At 38.4% G+C, this 16,893-nt stretch overlaps 1 protein-coding gene and 1 long non-coding RNA gene across 2 annotated transcripts in view; one reads left to right on the top strand and one right to left on the bottom strand.

Moving 5' to 3' along the window:
- Window positions 1–16,893, top strand: part of LOC145503779 (uncharacterized) — a 122,245-nt gene that overhangs the window by 70,062 nt on the left and 35,290 nt on the right. The gene's annotated exons all lie outside the window — the stretch shown is intronic.
- TET2 (tet methylcytosine dioxygenase 2) overlaps window positions 6,675–16,893 on the bottom strand; it is a 146,309-nt gene continuing 136,090 nt past the window's right edge. Inside the window, exons 9-11 of the mRNA XM_081484028.1 lie at window positions 14,898–15,035; window positions 11,800–12,154; window positions 6,675–9,812 (exon numbers count right to left, since the gene is read on the bottom strand). Coding sequence (XP_081340154.1) covers window positions 8,320–9,812; window positions 11,800–12,154; window positions 14,898–15,035 — 1,986 coding nt within the window. The 3' untranslated portion in view covers window positions 6,675–8,319. The remainder of the gene's footprint in view (window positions 9,813–11,799; window positions 12,155–14,897; window positions 15,036–16,893) is intronic.

Raw genomic sequence — 16,893 nt, 5'->3', positions numbered from 1 at the left:
ATACCACCATGTTATAGTATTAGAGTATTCTGAATATGACTATATGCTAACCTTTACCCTGGGTTGGGAAGATCCCCTGGAGGAGAGCATGGCAATCCACTCCAGTATTCCTGCCTGGAGAATCGCTATGGACAGTGGAGCCTGGCAGACTACAGTCCACAGGGTTGCAAAGAGTCAGACCTGACTGAACGACTAAGCACAGCACAACACAGCATCAATGTGTGATATATTTTTATGTTTTCATTTCACTAGTTAGCATTTTTTCCTTTCACCTCAAATAACTCATTTCAGCATTTCTTATAAGGCTGGTTTAATGGTGATCAATTCCCTCAGTGTTTGTTTATTCTGGAAATTCTTATTTCACCTTTAGTTCTGAAGAACAACTTTACTTGGTAAAGTATTCTTGGTTGGCAGTTTCTTTTACCACTTTGCCTGTATCATCCCCATACTCTCCTGGCCTGTAAGGTCTTTGCTGAGAAACCTACTGATAATCTGATGGGAGAAAATTTTTGTCTCTTGCCTCTTATAAATTCTTTTTTTTCTTTGGTTTTAGACAGTTTAATGATTACATGTCTTGGAGAAGAATGTTTTGGATTAAAATTTTGAAGTGACCAATTAACTTCATGAGGTTAGATCTGTCTTTACTTTTTAAAATCCATTCTTAACACAGAATTACCCTTTAAAACACAAATCAGGTCATGTGCCTCTTCTGCTGAGAACCCTCTAATATCATCATCTTAGAGTGAAGGCCACACTCTGACCTTATCCTCACCACTCTCTTCATGGCTCATTCTGGTCTGGCCACAGCTTTTCTGGGTTTTCCAACTTTAGAGCTTTTCTCCTGCTTTTCTCTCTGCTTATATACTCTTTTTCAACTACCCACATGACTTTCCTCTTCAAATATTATCAGTAAAAACCTCCTTGGCTGACTACTGATTATTTAGAAAATCCAGCATTCCTCCCAATAGTCAGTGCTCCCTTTCCCCTTAATTTGCCTTACTTTTTCCTCCTGCACTTATCTATTAATACTTTATTTTGTCTCTCTTTCCTAACTAGAATATAGGCTCCAAGAAGATAGAGACATATGGGTTTTGCTCATTGCTGGATGCCTAACTCCTAGAAATGCACTTGAAACCAGCTTTAAGAGTGAAGGTTTAAACTATTTCTTAATGAATGGGTGAATGAATGAATGGTTATATAAAACCAGGGTGGTGGAAAGGGTAATCTCTAAGATCTCATTCAAATCTGCTTATCCCTGATTTTGTAAGTTAAAAGGTACTTCCTTTTTCTCATTAATGACTTGAAAATTTATAAAATAAAACCACTATGTTAGGAAATTATAGCTTCAGCTCAACTAATTAACATAATATCTCACTTTTTTTTTTAGTTCGTTTGATGTGCTTTAAATGAACTCATTTATTCCTCACAACAACCTTGTGGCATAGTTATTATTATTTTCATTTTTGGGATGTGTAAATTGAGGAAAATAGAGGACAGATTAGCGCATAGCCCAAGGTTGCATCCTAGTAATGCAGAGCCAGGATTTGAACCCAAAGTTATAGTTCTTTATTTTAAGTCATCATCTAGGGAATATGAAAGTGAAAATTTGATCAGTAGTACATAATATTTAAAACATATCTCTTTCATTTTAATGTATTCTCCCTTAAAATATTTTATTCAAATACACATATTTGAATCATGGATATTATAGATATTAATTTCATGAAATATATACCTGTTAGTAGGTGATATTGTAAGGAAAGGAAATACAAATATAATTTCCTCAGTCATTTATTTTATGCTCTGGTTGATTTTTGTTTTTCCTTCTGATTTTAACTCAAATTGTTTGAGCTTTTTATTGGTCTTTGATGTGTATTTAGTATCTTAGAAACTGTGATGTCATTCCAACTACTGGAATTTTTACACAGTCACCAGGGGATTATTTACCATACCCTGATGGCTCAGATGGTAAAGAATCTGTCTGCAATGTAGGAGACCTGGGTTTCATCCCTGGGGCAGGAATATCCCCTGGAGAAGGGAATGGCAACCCACTCCAGTATTCTTGACTGGAGAATTCTCATGGACAGAGGAGCCTGGCGGGCTACAGTCCATGGGGTCACAAACAGGGGGACCTGACTGAGGGACTATCACTTTTACTTTCTTTTCTGGGATGATTTACTTACCTGAAAATCAGTTTGAGGCTTAATAAGAGTATATGACAGAGAATTATTTCCTTGTTTTTGTCACTGTCTTCTCTCCAGCTTTGAGGTCTTATTGGTGCTTCATGATCAAGAGCTCATATGCTGTTACACAAACCTGTTTGGTCAAGGGTGAGGGAATCCCAGGTCCCGTGGTGAGGAGTCAGTGGGATGAGCACTAGGGTGTGATCAGTGGAATGCACCTGCTAGCGTGAAGCATGAAGCAAAGGGGAGGGAGGGGAAGGAAACACTTTGTAAAAATAACCGTTTATTCTAGTTTGTACTTCAAGTTTTAGATTCTTATTAATCCTTACCATATCCCTATGAGGAATGCACTATTTTACTGATTTTTACAGATGAGGCTTAACCAGTAAAAGTGCTAGTCTGCATCCAAAGCCTGATGCTTTCTGCTATACTGTTGCTGGTGCTTCATCATGTTCCTTAAAGCTCAGTCAAGAGCTGTTTGTGAGAGAGGCCTTAGGCCACCAGGGGCATCTCAAGTTTCAAGCACCACCACCCAGATTTCTATTAATGGGACTCTTAGGTGCAAGGAATATAAGGCAAGTGCTCAGTGAATATGCCTAGAAATCCTTAATTCAGTGAACTTAAATGATCCGATTCATTCTTGTGGGGGTAGGGAAGAAGTGGAGTATCTCTGTGTAACTACTATTTTACTCAACACCTAAGGAGAAATCTCATTTCAGTTTGAATTAAGAATTGATTAGAGAGTAAAATGTCAATTTGAGTCGAGAAATTCTTTTGAAATTGCATAAAAGGAAGCCCCCAAAGAAAGCATATTTGTGCAGCATACATGCAAGGGAAAGAGTGGCTCCTTTCAAGAGGGAAATGTTTCAAGCTGGAGCAAAGACATTTGTGAGAAATTGCCTTGTAAGAAAGGGAAATGCAGGCAGGCGGCCTGAAGAATATGGGAACAAAAGTATCTTTGTTCTTCGAAACTGAAGAGTGCTGGCAAAACTGAAATAATCTATAATTACTGCTAATTCTCGGCTGGGCATCTTTTGTGAACATTTTCTCACCACTCTAACAACTAGTGAGGGTGTTTCTCACGGGAGGGAGGCACGGAGGAAGTGCCCCACCCCTTACTGAAAAGCCTGAGACTGAAGTTAGTCCTCAAGTGCCTTCCTGTGGCCAGCACTCTCCCACTGCATTGATTTGAGAAAGATGCTGGACACTCGCCTTCAGGAGGCCTTTAAACCCACAAAACCAATGAAAAATTCTCTTCAGCTTTAACAGTAGCTACCTGGATGAATAAGGCCTTTTCTCACTGAATTTGATTCTTACACAGCTGATCGAAAGGAATAGAAGCACGAATTACCCAAAGCAGGAGGGTTTTTATGCAAGAGCAGCTGAAGAGACCAGGCAAAGGAGTAAGGGACACTGTGTGACAGGGCAGCTGTGTGCAAGCCTGCTTGCATGAAAAGGCTCATTCTTGGCAGTTATTTCCAGAGGAGGCAAGGGGCCAATAAAGCTTTTGATGCTGGCTCGTCTGTCATTGTCAGCTGTCTCCCAGGTTCAAGTCCACCTGCAGGCTCGGAAGCAGCAAAGTGGCCCACACCTTCATTTATAGGGCATTGGCATCACCAGCCTCTGCCAGGCCAGTGAGATCAGGAAGGCCCCTGGCAGGAAAAGCTTTTTCACTCACAGAATCTTAAATTCCCCTTGCCTGGAACAGTGCAGACTAGCAAACCTGAAGAGCTAGAAGTTCCCAAGGTTAAGCCAGAGGATGGATTGTGAAATGAGAGCTGACAACATCTCCAGAGGGTTGAAATTAAAAACAAAAACAAAACCCACAAATGGTTGGATTACTGCTTTTTAACGGTGACGTTGCTTCTTAACACCCTGGCTTTGAGTAGAATGCTAGAGGAATCACCCAGGCAACGAGTTCAAAGGTTATTAAATGGCAGTCATTTTCTGGGTTCAAGAATGACTGACAGAAAAATATGAGAAAGAATTCCCTTACTTCATGCATGATGTAAATGATTTCTCTACCAATTTCACAAGGGGTGGGGATGATGGTTGGAAGACTCAAGGTAATTAGAACATGTAACTATGTTTGCTATCTTGCATTTCTGTAGTGTTCAGCAGGAGCACACAGGGGCTGTGTGAGGGGTGGTTCACATGACAGGGAAGGGGTGGAGAGGAGGACAACCTAGCTTCCGGCTTCCTGAAGCCACGCGGGGCTGATGTGGACATGCATGTTTGTCTGTTGCTTCTCAGGCCACCTCTTCCCACTCCCCTTCCTAACACTGCCTGCCTTTCCAATAGGCAGGGAGAGGAATTTTCCATTAAGAGTGAACAGGAAGAGGAAAATGAGAATCTGAGAAAAGGGCTGGCCTTAGACTTAATGTGAACTCAACTCAGGGGTCCCTGCTGCCGCCAATGGTGCGGAGACTGTAACCAGGAGGGATGGTCAGCTGAGGTCCTCAGAAAAGCTGTTACTCCATTCTTGACACTGGCCACACGTGAAAAGTGAGTAGGTTAAAAAGTAAGCTTAACACATGGCTGATTCATGTCAGTGTATGGCAAAATCCACTACAATATTGTAAAGTAATTAGCCCCCAACTAAAATAAATAAATATATTTAAAAAAAAGTAAGCTTGAAAAAACAGTCAGCTGATAGCTATTCAATCAGAAATATTTTGGGCTTAATTATTTGGCTGCTACCTTATAGTTTACTATTAAGAATAACCATCTATAAAGTATCTTTAAAAAGCAACTGTTTTCCATTACCTTTTGCCCCACTGAGGTGGCAGTAATTCAGGAAGAAACTTCAACAACAAGACAGTACTTAGAGTGCATTAAATAAATATAAATTTTATTAAAAACACTCACATAGCGTTATCAGGAATGATATAATAATAAACGCTTTCAAATAACCTGCATTCATAACATTACAATACTTACAGTATTTATAACCATCCTCAGATTTTTATAGACAAACCAAACATCTCATGAAAATAAGTTTTTAAAAAAAAGCATAGAAAAATGCACACAGAACTCATTATCTTAGTGTCAGACTGCAGAAGTTTCCTACACAAGTTAACCACTAGCTTTAGAAGTGAACTGTACACCACTGTGCGTCAATCAGGATGAAAAATTCATTCAAGTAAAGTTGACACCACTCAGAAGCATTTTCAAGTATGGCTATATAGTCAACCTGATATTCCTATATAAGCAAATTGGAGATCTGCTTTCCATTCATTCTGAGGCAGGTTTGATATTTACAATTATAGATCTGATATTTACAATATGCCACTTAATTTCTTCTCCTTCCTACCTAGCCTCTCCTCAACCCCCCAAACTATACTTCCTGCTGTGTTGGCCAGCAGTTTGACAAATGACAGTGGATTGGTACAGAAACCAAATATTCACTCATCTAGGGATGGTTGACTCAAAACCAACAAATGTGCATGTAGTAACCAAATATTTGGGGTTAGATACATGGCATATGCAAAACATTCAAATCATGCAGTTTGACATATATAAAGCAAATGTTCTTGAAATGCTTGTAAACTGGTCACAGCCAAAAACTAGAGAAAAAAAATTTTTTTTTAAGACAAAAGCCATGTTTTGACCCAAAAAAAAAAATCCGTTAAGATTTGACCAATAAACTCAAAGGCCTCCATTGATTAAGAATTTATTTGAAATGTTAGTAAGCGAAAATGTACAGACTAAGACATAATTGTACAGTTGATTGCACACCATCCCCCTAAGTGTTTTGCTTGTGTAGAAAAGTCCTGTGGATCTGTACCTGTATTGATTACAGGATCAAAACATCTTTTATTTAGAGAGTTAAAGACTCTAGCCAGCAGCCACTTGCCAAACTCCTGACTTACAATTTTCCCTTTATCAACTCAGTGCATTCTATTTTCATGTAATTTTTTTCTGCTTGAAACAGTCAAAAGATTTTCCAAACTCTTAAAATGCTTTTCTTTACAATAAAAACAGCCAACAGATTTACAAGATTAGTTTTAGTTACATCAGGACATATACAAGTAAAATAGGAGGGATTCAAAATAAAAGGGTTAAATCCCTGAAAAAGAATATATTTATTAACCTACAACAATTTTACATGAACACAGGTGACATGTTGGCATAAGGAGAACATGAGCTGAAATATCCCTGAATTTTTAGAACAAAAAGGTTGAAGTTCAAGTTATACTTGCTAAGAAATCAAGTATTGGAAAAAGGTATGGTTTTTTTTAACTAAAAAAAAAAAAAAAGCCTTGGAAAAAAATGATGGTACACAATGCTATAAGCTTTCACTCTCAGTTCAATATCCTATTGCCAAACTAGTGTTGAGGTATATGACAAGTAGGAACATCACTCAAACCTTTAATGAAGTCTTAGCTCACATTATGATATATTTGTAGCAGGTTGAGTAGCACCATCATGATGTGAATTCTGTTTCAAATCTATATATATATATATATATATATATATGTATATATTTCATTTCTTTTTACAGTACTAAAATACTAAAGCATTGTGTTAAAAAAGTTTTACAATTTAATTTACTTACTATACATCTCTTTCATTTCTTTATACAAATTAATGATTTAAAACCACTACAGCAAACCAGCTGCCTGTTTTTTAATTTTTTTTAATTAATAGATTCACATGGAACTAACCCTGTTTACTCATCTAATGCAGGCATCAGTCTGCTCAATCTTTCTGGTAAAGAGGACACTTAAGCTAAGAAATGACAACATTAAAATGTACAATTATCAACACAAAGGCAGACTGCCATTTGGTTCACCAAAGGGAACCATACAGTTCCATAAAATAGCATTGGCTTAAGTGAACTAGCTTTGTTGAGTCTGTAGCATGCATTTATTTATTACCTGCAGTTAATAGAAAATTCTTCAAACTCTACATATTTGAGCAATGAATTTGTCATACAATTTTGTATAAAACTGTTTTACAGTATAGCATGTGAGATGAGCACCAGAAAACATGTGTTTTGTGGACTAATGTATTCCCTTGAATCCAGTAAGCCCCATTTTGGATTTAACTGGCTGCAATAAAAATGGATACATTGCTCATCAGCAGATGCATGGCTAAAAGCAAAAATATTTTAAAAGCTTTCCTTAAAAAAATCAACTTTTCATTCTAAAATGAAAGTAAACGTTTTTTTCTTTTTTTAAAACATCTCAGTACCTTAGCATTGTTCAAGTTGTCAAAGCTTAGGTAGACAAAGTGCTTCTAAAACACCATTTAAAATATTTATAGATATACATGTTTGTGCACATATACATATGTGTATATATATATGTACATATATATGTTTATTGTCCTACAAGGACTTCACTGGATGAGCAAAATCCAGAGGCCTTTAAAATGTCCACATTTTAAAAACTAAGCTTGTGTAAGAATAGGTAATTACGATTAAAAACTTGAATGAAAAGTTACGCCCATTATTCAAGGGCATTGGAGTACACTGATAGCATCTTGATGATAAAAAGGCATTAAATTTTCAACTGTTAAAGACACCATTTTCTTAGCACCATTTCTTAGAACATCCAAATAAATTCAGTGTTTTGCTGTCTATTCATGCTTCCTGTAGCTATTTCGATAAATAAAAGTTAAGATTACAGTAAAAACTGCATGTTTAAAAGCCATTAATTCCAGTATTTCAGTACATTGTATATTCAGCACCAGATGGTATTTTAAGATTCCTGCCCCTGTAATACTACAGTACTTGATTTGTGTTCCATGACTATGCAAACTTGGTATTATTAAAAGTGGTCACAGATGTGTAGAGTTGTAAGGGGGGGAAATCACATTTACATATCATCTCGTCCAGTAATAGAACCAGTGTTTAAAAATGTAAATTGTGGAACACTTCCTTCTCCACCTTCTTTTTGCATAGAATGCTTTGGTCTTTTGCCTAGATTCCATCTGTGACCACTTAGGAGTCAGCGGAAATTAAGTGCTATGGTAAGATGACCTCTTGTTTTTGCTGGTGAGCCGAGGTTCCTCCCACCACATTTGTCAGGATGACTGTGTCCTTTGACCACTGCCCACGTCATGAGAACTACACTAACGGACAAGTTGGTCGTGGTCTTTTCAAATGAGGTAACCAACTCAAGGGGCGACATCATATATATCTGTTGTAAGGCCCCGTGACCCTAGTGAAGGCATACGGAGATGTAGTTACTGTGGAGTCTGTGGTCACGGACATGGTCCTTTCAGCAAGGGACTTGATGAAGCGCAGGTAAGTGGGTTCGGAGGGTTCATGTGGCTCAGTGGGCTCTCGTTTCACCTTTTTGCCGTGGGTTTTCTGAGGCACATAGTCCGGGCCATACTTTTCACATTCTTCCTCTCTCTCACGGGCTTTCTCGGCCATTTTGGCTTCCCAGAGCGCCAAGCCATGCTTTGGCTCATTCATGCTCTTGTGCTGGTAAAAAACAAGCGAGATCCTGGTGGGGTGATTCCTGTTGGGATTCTTTAAAGGGGTTGTGGCGTGCAGCTCGCGCTTTGCACACTCGATGAGAATTGACCCATGAGTTGGAGCCACAGCCACTCCTCCGATGTCAGGATCCAGGAAGCTCTGCTCGCTGTCAGACCAGACCTCATCATTGTCCTCGGTGGCCAAAGGCTGCTTTTCCTGACTGCCAGCCTCGTGTACTTTGTGCAAGCCTTCCTGGACAGAAGTAGTTCTCTCGTAGTTAAGACCCGGAAGCACCTTAGATAAGCCATTCGCTGTGTGGGACAGCATGTCGTTCTCCTTATTTTGGAGATGCAGAGCATGAAGGGAGCTGTTGAACATGCTCGGAGCTGCACTGTAGTTATGGATTAAATGAGAAGCTGGGTGATGCTCACCGTTTTTATAGTCTATGTTTGAACTGTTCAAATTGGGTGGTAATCTAGAGGTGGCTCCCATGAAGTGGCCATCCATCTCATGTGTGGAATAAGGAGGAAATGTCCCTACGTGGTGTACATTTGGTCTGATAGTACAACTGCTGAAGGCATCTCCTTGCATATTTTGGTTTCCATAACCTAAGTATTTAGAAGTAAAACTCTGGCTATTTCCGAACCTCGGCTGGTAAAGCTTGTGGATGGGTGGCAGATTTAGCTTAGAGAGAGGGTCTTGGTTTGGATACCTATAGAGATCCATGGGCTGAGACTGGGGAGAATAGGAGCCCAGATATTGGGAGCAGTTGTCCATTGATATGTTTCCATTGCATTGATATGATGGATACTGGTTATTCTGATTCAGAAGCCCAGGGTAGGGGCTCATGGGATTAGAAGAATTCAAATAGGAACCTGCAGCTTGGGATGAGGTGGAATAGAGGTTCACAGGGTTGGCACCTCCATAAATATCTGAAGTATGCGAAGAGCCTGGATAAGGGCTCGTTGCATTGGGCCGTCTCATGTACAGATTGGTGGATCCAGAAGAAGAGTAAGAGCTGACTGACTCTGACTGAGAGTTATTAGTTAAGGGGTGATGTGGCTGATGTTGCGGGGGCTGCTGCTGGGGTTGCTGCAGCTGTGGCGGCTGCTTCTGTGGCTGTGGAAGTTGTTTCTGCAATTGGGATTGGGACTGGGGCTGCTGGGATGGCTGCGTGACTGGTCCTGAAAGTCGCAGTTCTGTGGACAGGATAAGAGAGAGCAGGGGCAAATATGCTTGATTATCATTTTATGAAAGCCAGTGAGGATGTTTACATGCATGTGAGAACCAGGACTAGAATTATGTAACACCCGTCAAACAAGGATGAGAGTAACATCAGAGCTCTCTAATCACTGTCTCGCATAATTTTCTGTGTCTAAAGCGTTGGAAATAAAATGGCAGAATACATAACAGTACAACTGGGTGAATGGTGGGAAATGTAATAAAACATCCAAAAGCCATTCCGCTGAGAGCACTAAGTGATCTGGCGCTTCTCTGCTTTTGATCACTCCACACTGTCTACTGGAAGTGCCCTGCCCCATCCTCCCCATCTCCCTGCCCTTCCTTGACACAGTCATCCCTTCCTCAAGGAAGCCTTCTTTAAACCCCGCTTCTAGTGCTTTTGTAATTCTTGGTCATATTCACTGCAAACATAAGTCAGATAAAGCAACAGTCATAATGTACTGGAATTATCCATTTTTAGTCCTTTCTTCACCTCACTGTAAAGCAGTTCTTGAGGGAAAGGATCATGTCTCATTTTACTTTATTTCTCCATTGCCTGGCAAACAATGTTAAATGGGTAAAGGAGCAAGAAAATTTGTTATGGAAGATTTAGCAATGCTATGAGGAAAAAAAAACGGCATTCATTTAAATACCCAAAACACCTTATACAACTGGCAAACTCTATTTCATTAGCATGCTTTCCAGGAAGGAAATTCACACAGTTATAGATAGAACTTAAGAAACTTTCAGCTTTGAATGTGAAACAGGTAAAAGTCATACTTCTGTTTCATGACTTCACTTAAAAAAAAAAAAAGGTAATATGAGATCAGAACAGATAAATGGAGCTGCAATGGCAGTTCTAAGAACTGAAATGACTACTACAGAGGCCAGTTAGAAGAAACTAGATGCAAAGTTCTTACTGATTATACTATATAGCTAACTTAAAGGAGATATCAGGGAGTGGATATGATTTACTTAGTGTAAATCAACCTATCAACAAATATGTATTAAACATCTTTATTAAACATTTAATAAACATCATTTATTAAACTTATGATTCTAAATTACTTACTTTTATCTCTGAGATTCAGAGACAAATCAATCAGTAGGGAGATTTGACTTAGTGAAGCAGAGATGGGTGATTCCAAGCAAAGCAGGATACTAATGCAAAAGATATACATTTTTCTTTTGTTTAGGGCTAGGCCAATACCATCTCTTAAATGTGGATATGGACAACATATTGTATGATTTTATTTTTTAGAGTATTAACTATAGTCATAAAGCAAGAAGCTTTAGAGAATATTCACTTAGCATTGATAAATAATGCTCTATTGCTATAATTATAGATGTGATCTATTTTGATGGGTAAAAGTTTTATAAGAACTATATGTGGAGCCCCCTTGCATACCTCAGACTCAACCTGGCTAAGGAAAGGTATCTTATTCTCCTGCCCTTCCCCTTCAATATCTCAATAAATAGTACTATTATCTGGGCTTATAACTTTAGAGTCATCCTTAACTTTTTTCTCCTTCATTCTAATGGTTTGTTACTGATGTATTGATAATCATTTTGGAAGAATTCGCTTCTATCATCTTTGCTACACCAAAATTCAAGCTCTTATTATCTCCCTCTTGGTTGACTGCATCGGTCTCCAAACTATCAGTTACTCTACCTCCAATTTGGCTTGCCAGTCATTGCTAATAACTCTAATTTCACCACGTCACTTACCATAAAACTCTGCCATTTATTAGAGAATAAAATCCAAACTTCTTCCTCAAACTGGGGCTAATGGTGCAGCATCTCATTATATCTTTAAGAACAAAGCCTGGGCCTTGCTACCTTAGAGAAAATTCTGGTACAGAACGAAGACCATGGCTGAACTTAACCTCCCAAAATCAACAATGTTCACTTTTAAAATAAGTGTCATCTAACACATATATCTACAGTGCTTCACATTAGATTTACCTGCCAGCTGTTTAGCCTGGCTTGCATTTTCAGTCTGTTTCGGACGAGATGAGGCTGACTTTTCTTTTTCACTCTTATTTGTGCTGTTCTCCAAAGAGGAAAGCTTTTCAGCTGCAGCTTTCTTGGCTTCTAGTTTCCTTTGTCGGCCTGTCTTGACCGGCTCTGCTAACATCCTGACCTTCCGCCGAAAAGAGCTCAGTACCTGAATGGCACCATTTCGTTTTTTCTCCTCCTGAGCTTCTACACTGCCAAATTCATCAACATCAGAGACTTTGTAGAGAGGCAGAACGTGGAGCTGCTCATCCTCAGGTTTTCCTCCAATTTCTCGATTGTCTTCTCTAGTGAGGGTGCATACCTGGCAGGGAAATAAGAGAGCATAGCTTCAGTTTCAGTCCAAATGAAAGCTGGTGTGTGTGAGTTTCTCCTCAGTATTTAGATTCATGGTGCTGGCCTACTGGATCAGACTGGTTTGCTACCATAAAACCATGTTTGTCTGTTATTAATGAAGACTACATCAAAATGGTACATCAAGATAAGTAAGTTCATGTTGATTTTTTTTTTTTAGTCTATCAGGTATTGTTACCTGTAGTGACCCTGTTCCTCACAGACATTTCTAAGGGAAGAAACTATACTGTACCCAAAGTGTAGCAATCTTCCACTTTTCACACTTATAAAATAGATGTGCTAGAGGTGAGGCCTCTTCAAAAAGAAACTAAGAGTTTCCTCCACTGAAACAACTTCCTCTGTTTTTGGTAATATCACATTCGCCTCATTTCATACTTTTGTGCACAAAGAACTCTCACATCTTTCTTCACACCTAACTCTCCTTAACTGTGTTTAGGAAATTTGCACAAGATACCAAAATGAAATCTAAATAATGTAAAATTGAAGATTTGATTCATATGTAACTTAATGCTGTTTCCACCTTTCTTTTCTCTCCTCTACACTCTGTGAAATCTAACATTGTTTCTCTTCTTTCTCATTTCTTTTCTAAAAAGGAAAAAAGCTACTCCTACTGCTTTGATAACTTGATGATACTTTTTTCCTTTGGTTGGCCACAATCACATTGGCTTTGAAAGACTGTTGGTTTTGAAATACTAGCTTTGAGTATTCAGTGTTTTTAATTAACAGAGAAAATGTGGCCACAGTTATTTAAAACCCAAGGTAACATAAAAATCATCGAGAGATACGCTTGAAAGGAATGTGATGGTTAGATTTATGTTTGTAAATAAGTTTAACATGTGATGGTATTAAAATGGTACACATAAGACATCCCAAATTCTTGTCTCTGAGCATCTGTCACCTTTTCCCACAATTTATCCCTACTCACTTTTACTTCTCTTGTGCAGCTTTCCATCTAACCTCACACAAATTGCAATCTATCAGAGGTAAATGCCCCTCCACTTAAAAACTTTTTCTTCCTCTGCCTACTCTCCATCTCCTTGCTGAAGAGAAATCTGGTTATCTTCAGGACCAACTATAGCTCCATCTATCATTTATTTCCCCTACTCCCCAGAATCTAGCAGAGCCTCCAAATGAGCAGATGTTCAATACCTGATTAGTGATGATATAAGATATTGTAGATGATAAGCCTCGTGTTTGTTCTCCTGGATCAGAAGTTAGCAAAGTTGGGTTAGTGGCCAATCTGCCTCGCAGTGTGTTTTTTGTGTGGCCAGTGAATTAAGATTTTTTTTTTTTCATTGTTAAAGAACTTTTTATTGGGAGGGACCCAAAGAACATTACAGAGATCCTATGTGGCCTGCAAAGCTTTTTAACAGAAAAAGTGTCCAACCCCTGCTCTAAATTATAGGTATTAATCAATACCTTCTCTGCTTTTCAACAAAAATTTCACACCAGCCTCCTTAAGTTACTTCTACTGCCTACTACCTCTCTGAATTCTTTTCTCCTCTGTAACAGAACTATAGTGCCTGCCTTATATTTTCCACGTTAGGTCTCATCTTCCTCAATTACACTTGCATCTATGCTGATGACTCATTGTTATTGTTCAGTTGCTCAGTCATGTCCGATTCTTTGCGACCCCAAGCACACCAAGTGTCCCTGTCCCTCACCATCTCCCAAAGTCTGCCCAAGTTCATGTCCATTGCATTGGTGATGCCATCCAGCCATCTCATCCTCTGATGCCCTCTTCTCCTCCTGCCCTCAATCTTTCCCAGCATCAGGGACTTTTCCAATGAGTCGGCTGTTCGCATCAGATGACCAAAATACTGGAGCTTCAGCTTCAGCATCAGTCCTTCCAACGAGTATTCAGGGTTGATTTAAGACTGACTGGTTTGCTCTCCTTGCTGTCCAAGGGACTTTCAGGAGTCTTCTTCAGCACCACAGTTTGAAGGCATCAATTCTTTGGCATTCTGGAGGAGGGAATGGCAAACCACTCCAGTATACTTGCCATCAGAACTTCACGAACTGATGACTCATTAGGTTGATTAATTTATAGTTTCTGTACTTGAGCTTTTTCTTTCTTTATCTCCACCCTGGGTCACCCCTCTAGGTGCAAGGCCACACCCTGGGTTTTGTTGGTATAGAACACACTGCTCCCTCCTAAGATGGATCCATTTTCTCCCCTTAGCAAAGTTTCTAGTTAAGGCCAACTCATTTCACTGACTGTAATATGTAGCTACAATAGGCTGTTTTGGACTTTGAACCTTCTATAGTAGTTACCGTGATGATGGTGACACATTTTTCATATATCTTCTCTATGTAAGTTAGACTGTTATCTTGGCTTGTGTATGACTTTTTGCTGAACTGATTATAACTTACCAGATATTTGATACTAAATTCTGAAAGACGTTTTTTGACTTCCAATTATAGCTAGCAATGTTTAGCCACCAGTTTAGATTAGCACCAAGAATTTTCATGATTTTCATGCACTTCTCAACAGTTTTCCACTGATGTGATACGCCAACCTGTTATACGAGTACTAGTTATGCTAAATAAAGTCACTTGCAACAGCAATCATGCATGAAAACACTGGTCTCTACAATGACATCTGCAGGAAGCAGATTACTCTAAATGCTGCTAACTTCCGTCCTCTACTCTTCAATAGCACATGCTGCTAACCTGTACTCAGCTCCACCTACCAGTGTGCTGCCATTCTGCATGTTTTGCAAGTCTCTGTGGGCATGAGCACAGAAGTCCAAACATGCGGTGACCCCTGAGAATGGACGGCCTTCCTTCAGACCCAGGCGGCACTCTGGTGCTCTGTGTTCATATTCAATCTGAAAAATAGAAGTGTGTCTATGAGTGGGAAGTACTTAGGCATTTGAAATTCTTAGGCACACATCTGACAAAAAAGTATAAGAGGGGTATACTGAGCAGGTCAAAAAATTCCTTAGTATTATATTTTATATCCCAAAACACAATGGAATGAGGCAAAATGGGGCAAATGCTTTGACACAGTGAAGTTTTTATTTTACAGTGTTATTGAGATATAATTGACTTATACTTTAAATATATGCTGTTTAGTGTACTGTTTAATATATATATCAAACAGTACACTATATATATATATATGAAACCATTGCCACAAACAAAATAATGTACATATCCATCATTCCCCAAAGTTTCCTCATGCCTCTTTACTTTCATGCCTCCTACTTTGTTCTCAAGTAAGTAAGTAAGTGAAAGTCGCTCAGTCGTTTCCAACTCTTTGCGACCCCATGGTATATACAGTCTGTGGAATTCTCTAGGCCAGAATGCTGGCGTGGGTAGCCTTTCCCTTCTCCAGGGGATCTTCCCAACCCAGGGATTGAACTGGGGTCTCCCACATTGCAGGCAGATTCTTTACCAGCTGAGCCACATGACTTTCTTCTCAAGCACAAACTACTGATCTGCATTGTCACTAGAGATTAGTTTGCATTTTCTAGAATTTTATATAAATGGATCCATTTTGAGTTAATTTTTATATGGGGTGTGAGAATAAGAGTCAAAGAATTTTTTTTCCACATGGATATTCAACTGTTCAAATACCAGTGGGTAAAAAAAGTTTATACTTATCCCATTGAATTGCCTTTGTTGAAAATCACTTGACCATACATGTTGAATCTATTTCCAGACTATCTATTCTGATCTTTTGTTATGTAGTAGTGTACTGGCGTGTGTGTGTGTGTAGGCCAATAACTAACTGTCTTGATTTGTAGTAAATGTAGATTTGTAGTAAATCTTGAAATCCTAGAGTATAAATATTCCAATTTTGATCTTTAAAAAAATGTTTGACTACTATGGGTTCTTTACACTTCTCTCTCTATATTTTAGAATCACCTTAGTCTTGTGATCCATGAACACTACGTATTTTTCCAGTTATTTAGGTCTTCTCTAATTTCTCTTAGCAGTGTTTTGTAGTTTTCAGTGCATAGGTCTTATACAGTTCTGTCAAATATGTATCTATGAATTTCATTTTTGATGCTCCTGGTTTTCATTTCAATTTTTACTTGTTTATTGCTAGTATATAGAAATATAATTGATTTTTATATTTTTCAACTGTTGTAAACCATTTATTAGTTCTAGGAGGTTTTTCGGTAGATTCTTTGGAATTTTCCATGTAGATACACACGTTGTCTGCAAATAAGGACAGTTTTATTTCTTCATATTCAATCTGTATCCTTGCCTTCTGCACTGTCTAAAATTTCCAGTTAGATATTAAATAGAATAAGCTACAAGGATATATTATACAGCACAAGGAACATAGCTAAACATTTACAGTAATTATAATGAAGTATAATCCTTAATAGTTGTGAATATCTATGTTGTACATTGTGAAACCTATATGGTAAATCAACTATACCTCAATTTAAAAAATTAGGATGCCACAAAAAGCTTGCTGCCAAGGTGAAAATTGAAAAACTATCTTGAATTTTATTAAGCAAACATCCATTTGATAAAGAATTATGTATTTACTTTTATTACTGTATGACAACTGTGTATATTAAACTTACATTTATAAGTATGGCGCAGAGAACATTGTCAACAAACAGTAAAACCTAGTTGAGAAGTTAAAAGAAAGATGTTAACTAGAAGTGGTAAGAATGGACATCCTTTTCTTATTCTGAGTAATGTGTTTTTTTGTGTTTTTAATTT

Source organism: Giraffa tippelskirchi, chromosome 1 (assembly GCF_054371585.1).
Source record: "Giraffa tippelskirchi isolate mGirTip1 chromosome 1, T2T-mGirTip1v1.2.pri, whole genome shotgun sequence".
Taxonomy (NCBI): domain Eukaryota; kingdom Metazoa; phylum Chordata; class Mammalia; order Artiodactyla; family Giraffidae; genus Giraffa; species Giraffa tippelskirchi.
The sequence above is the reverse complement of the archived record's forward strand: the minus strand, read 5'-3'. Positions and strand labels throughout refer to the sequence as shown.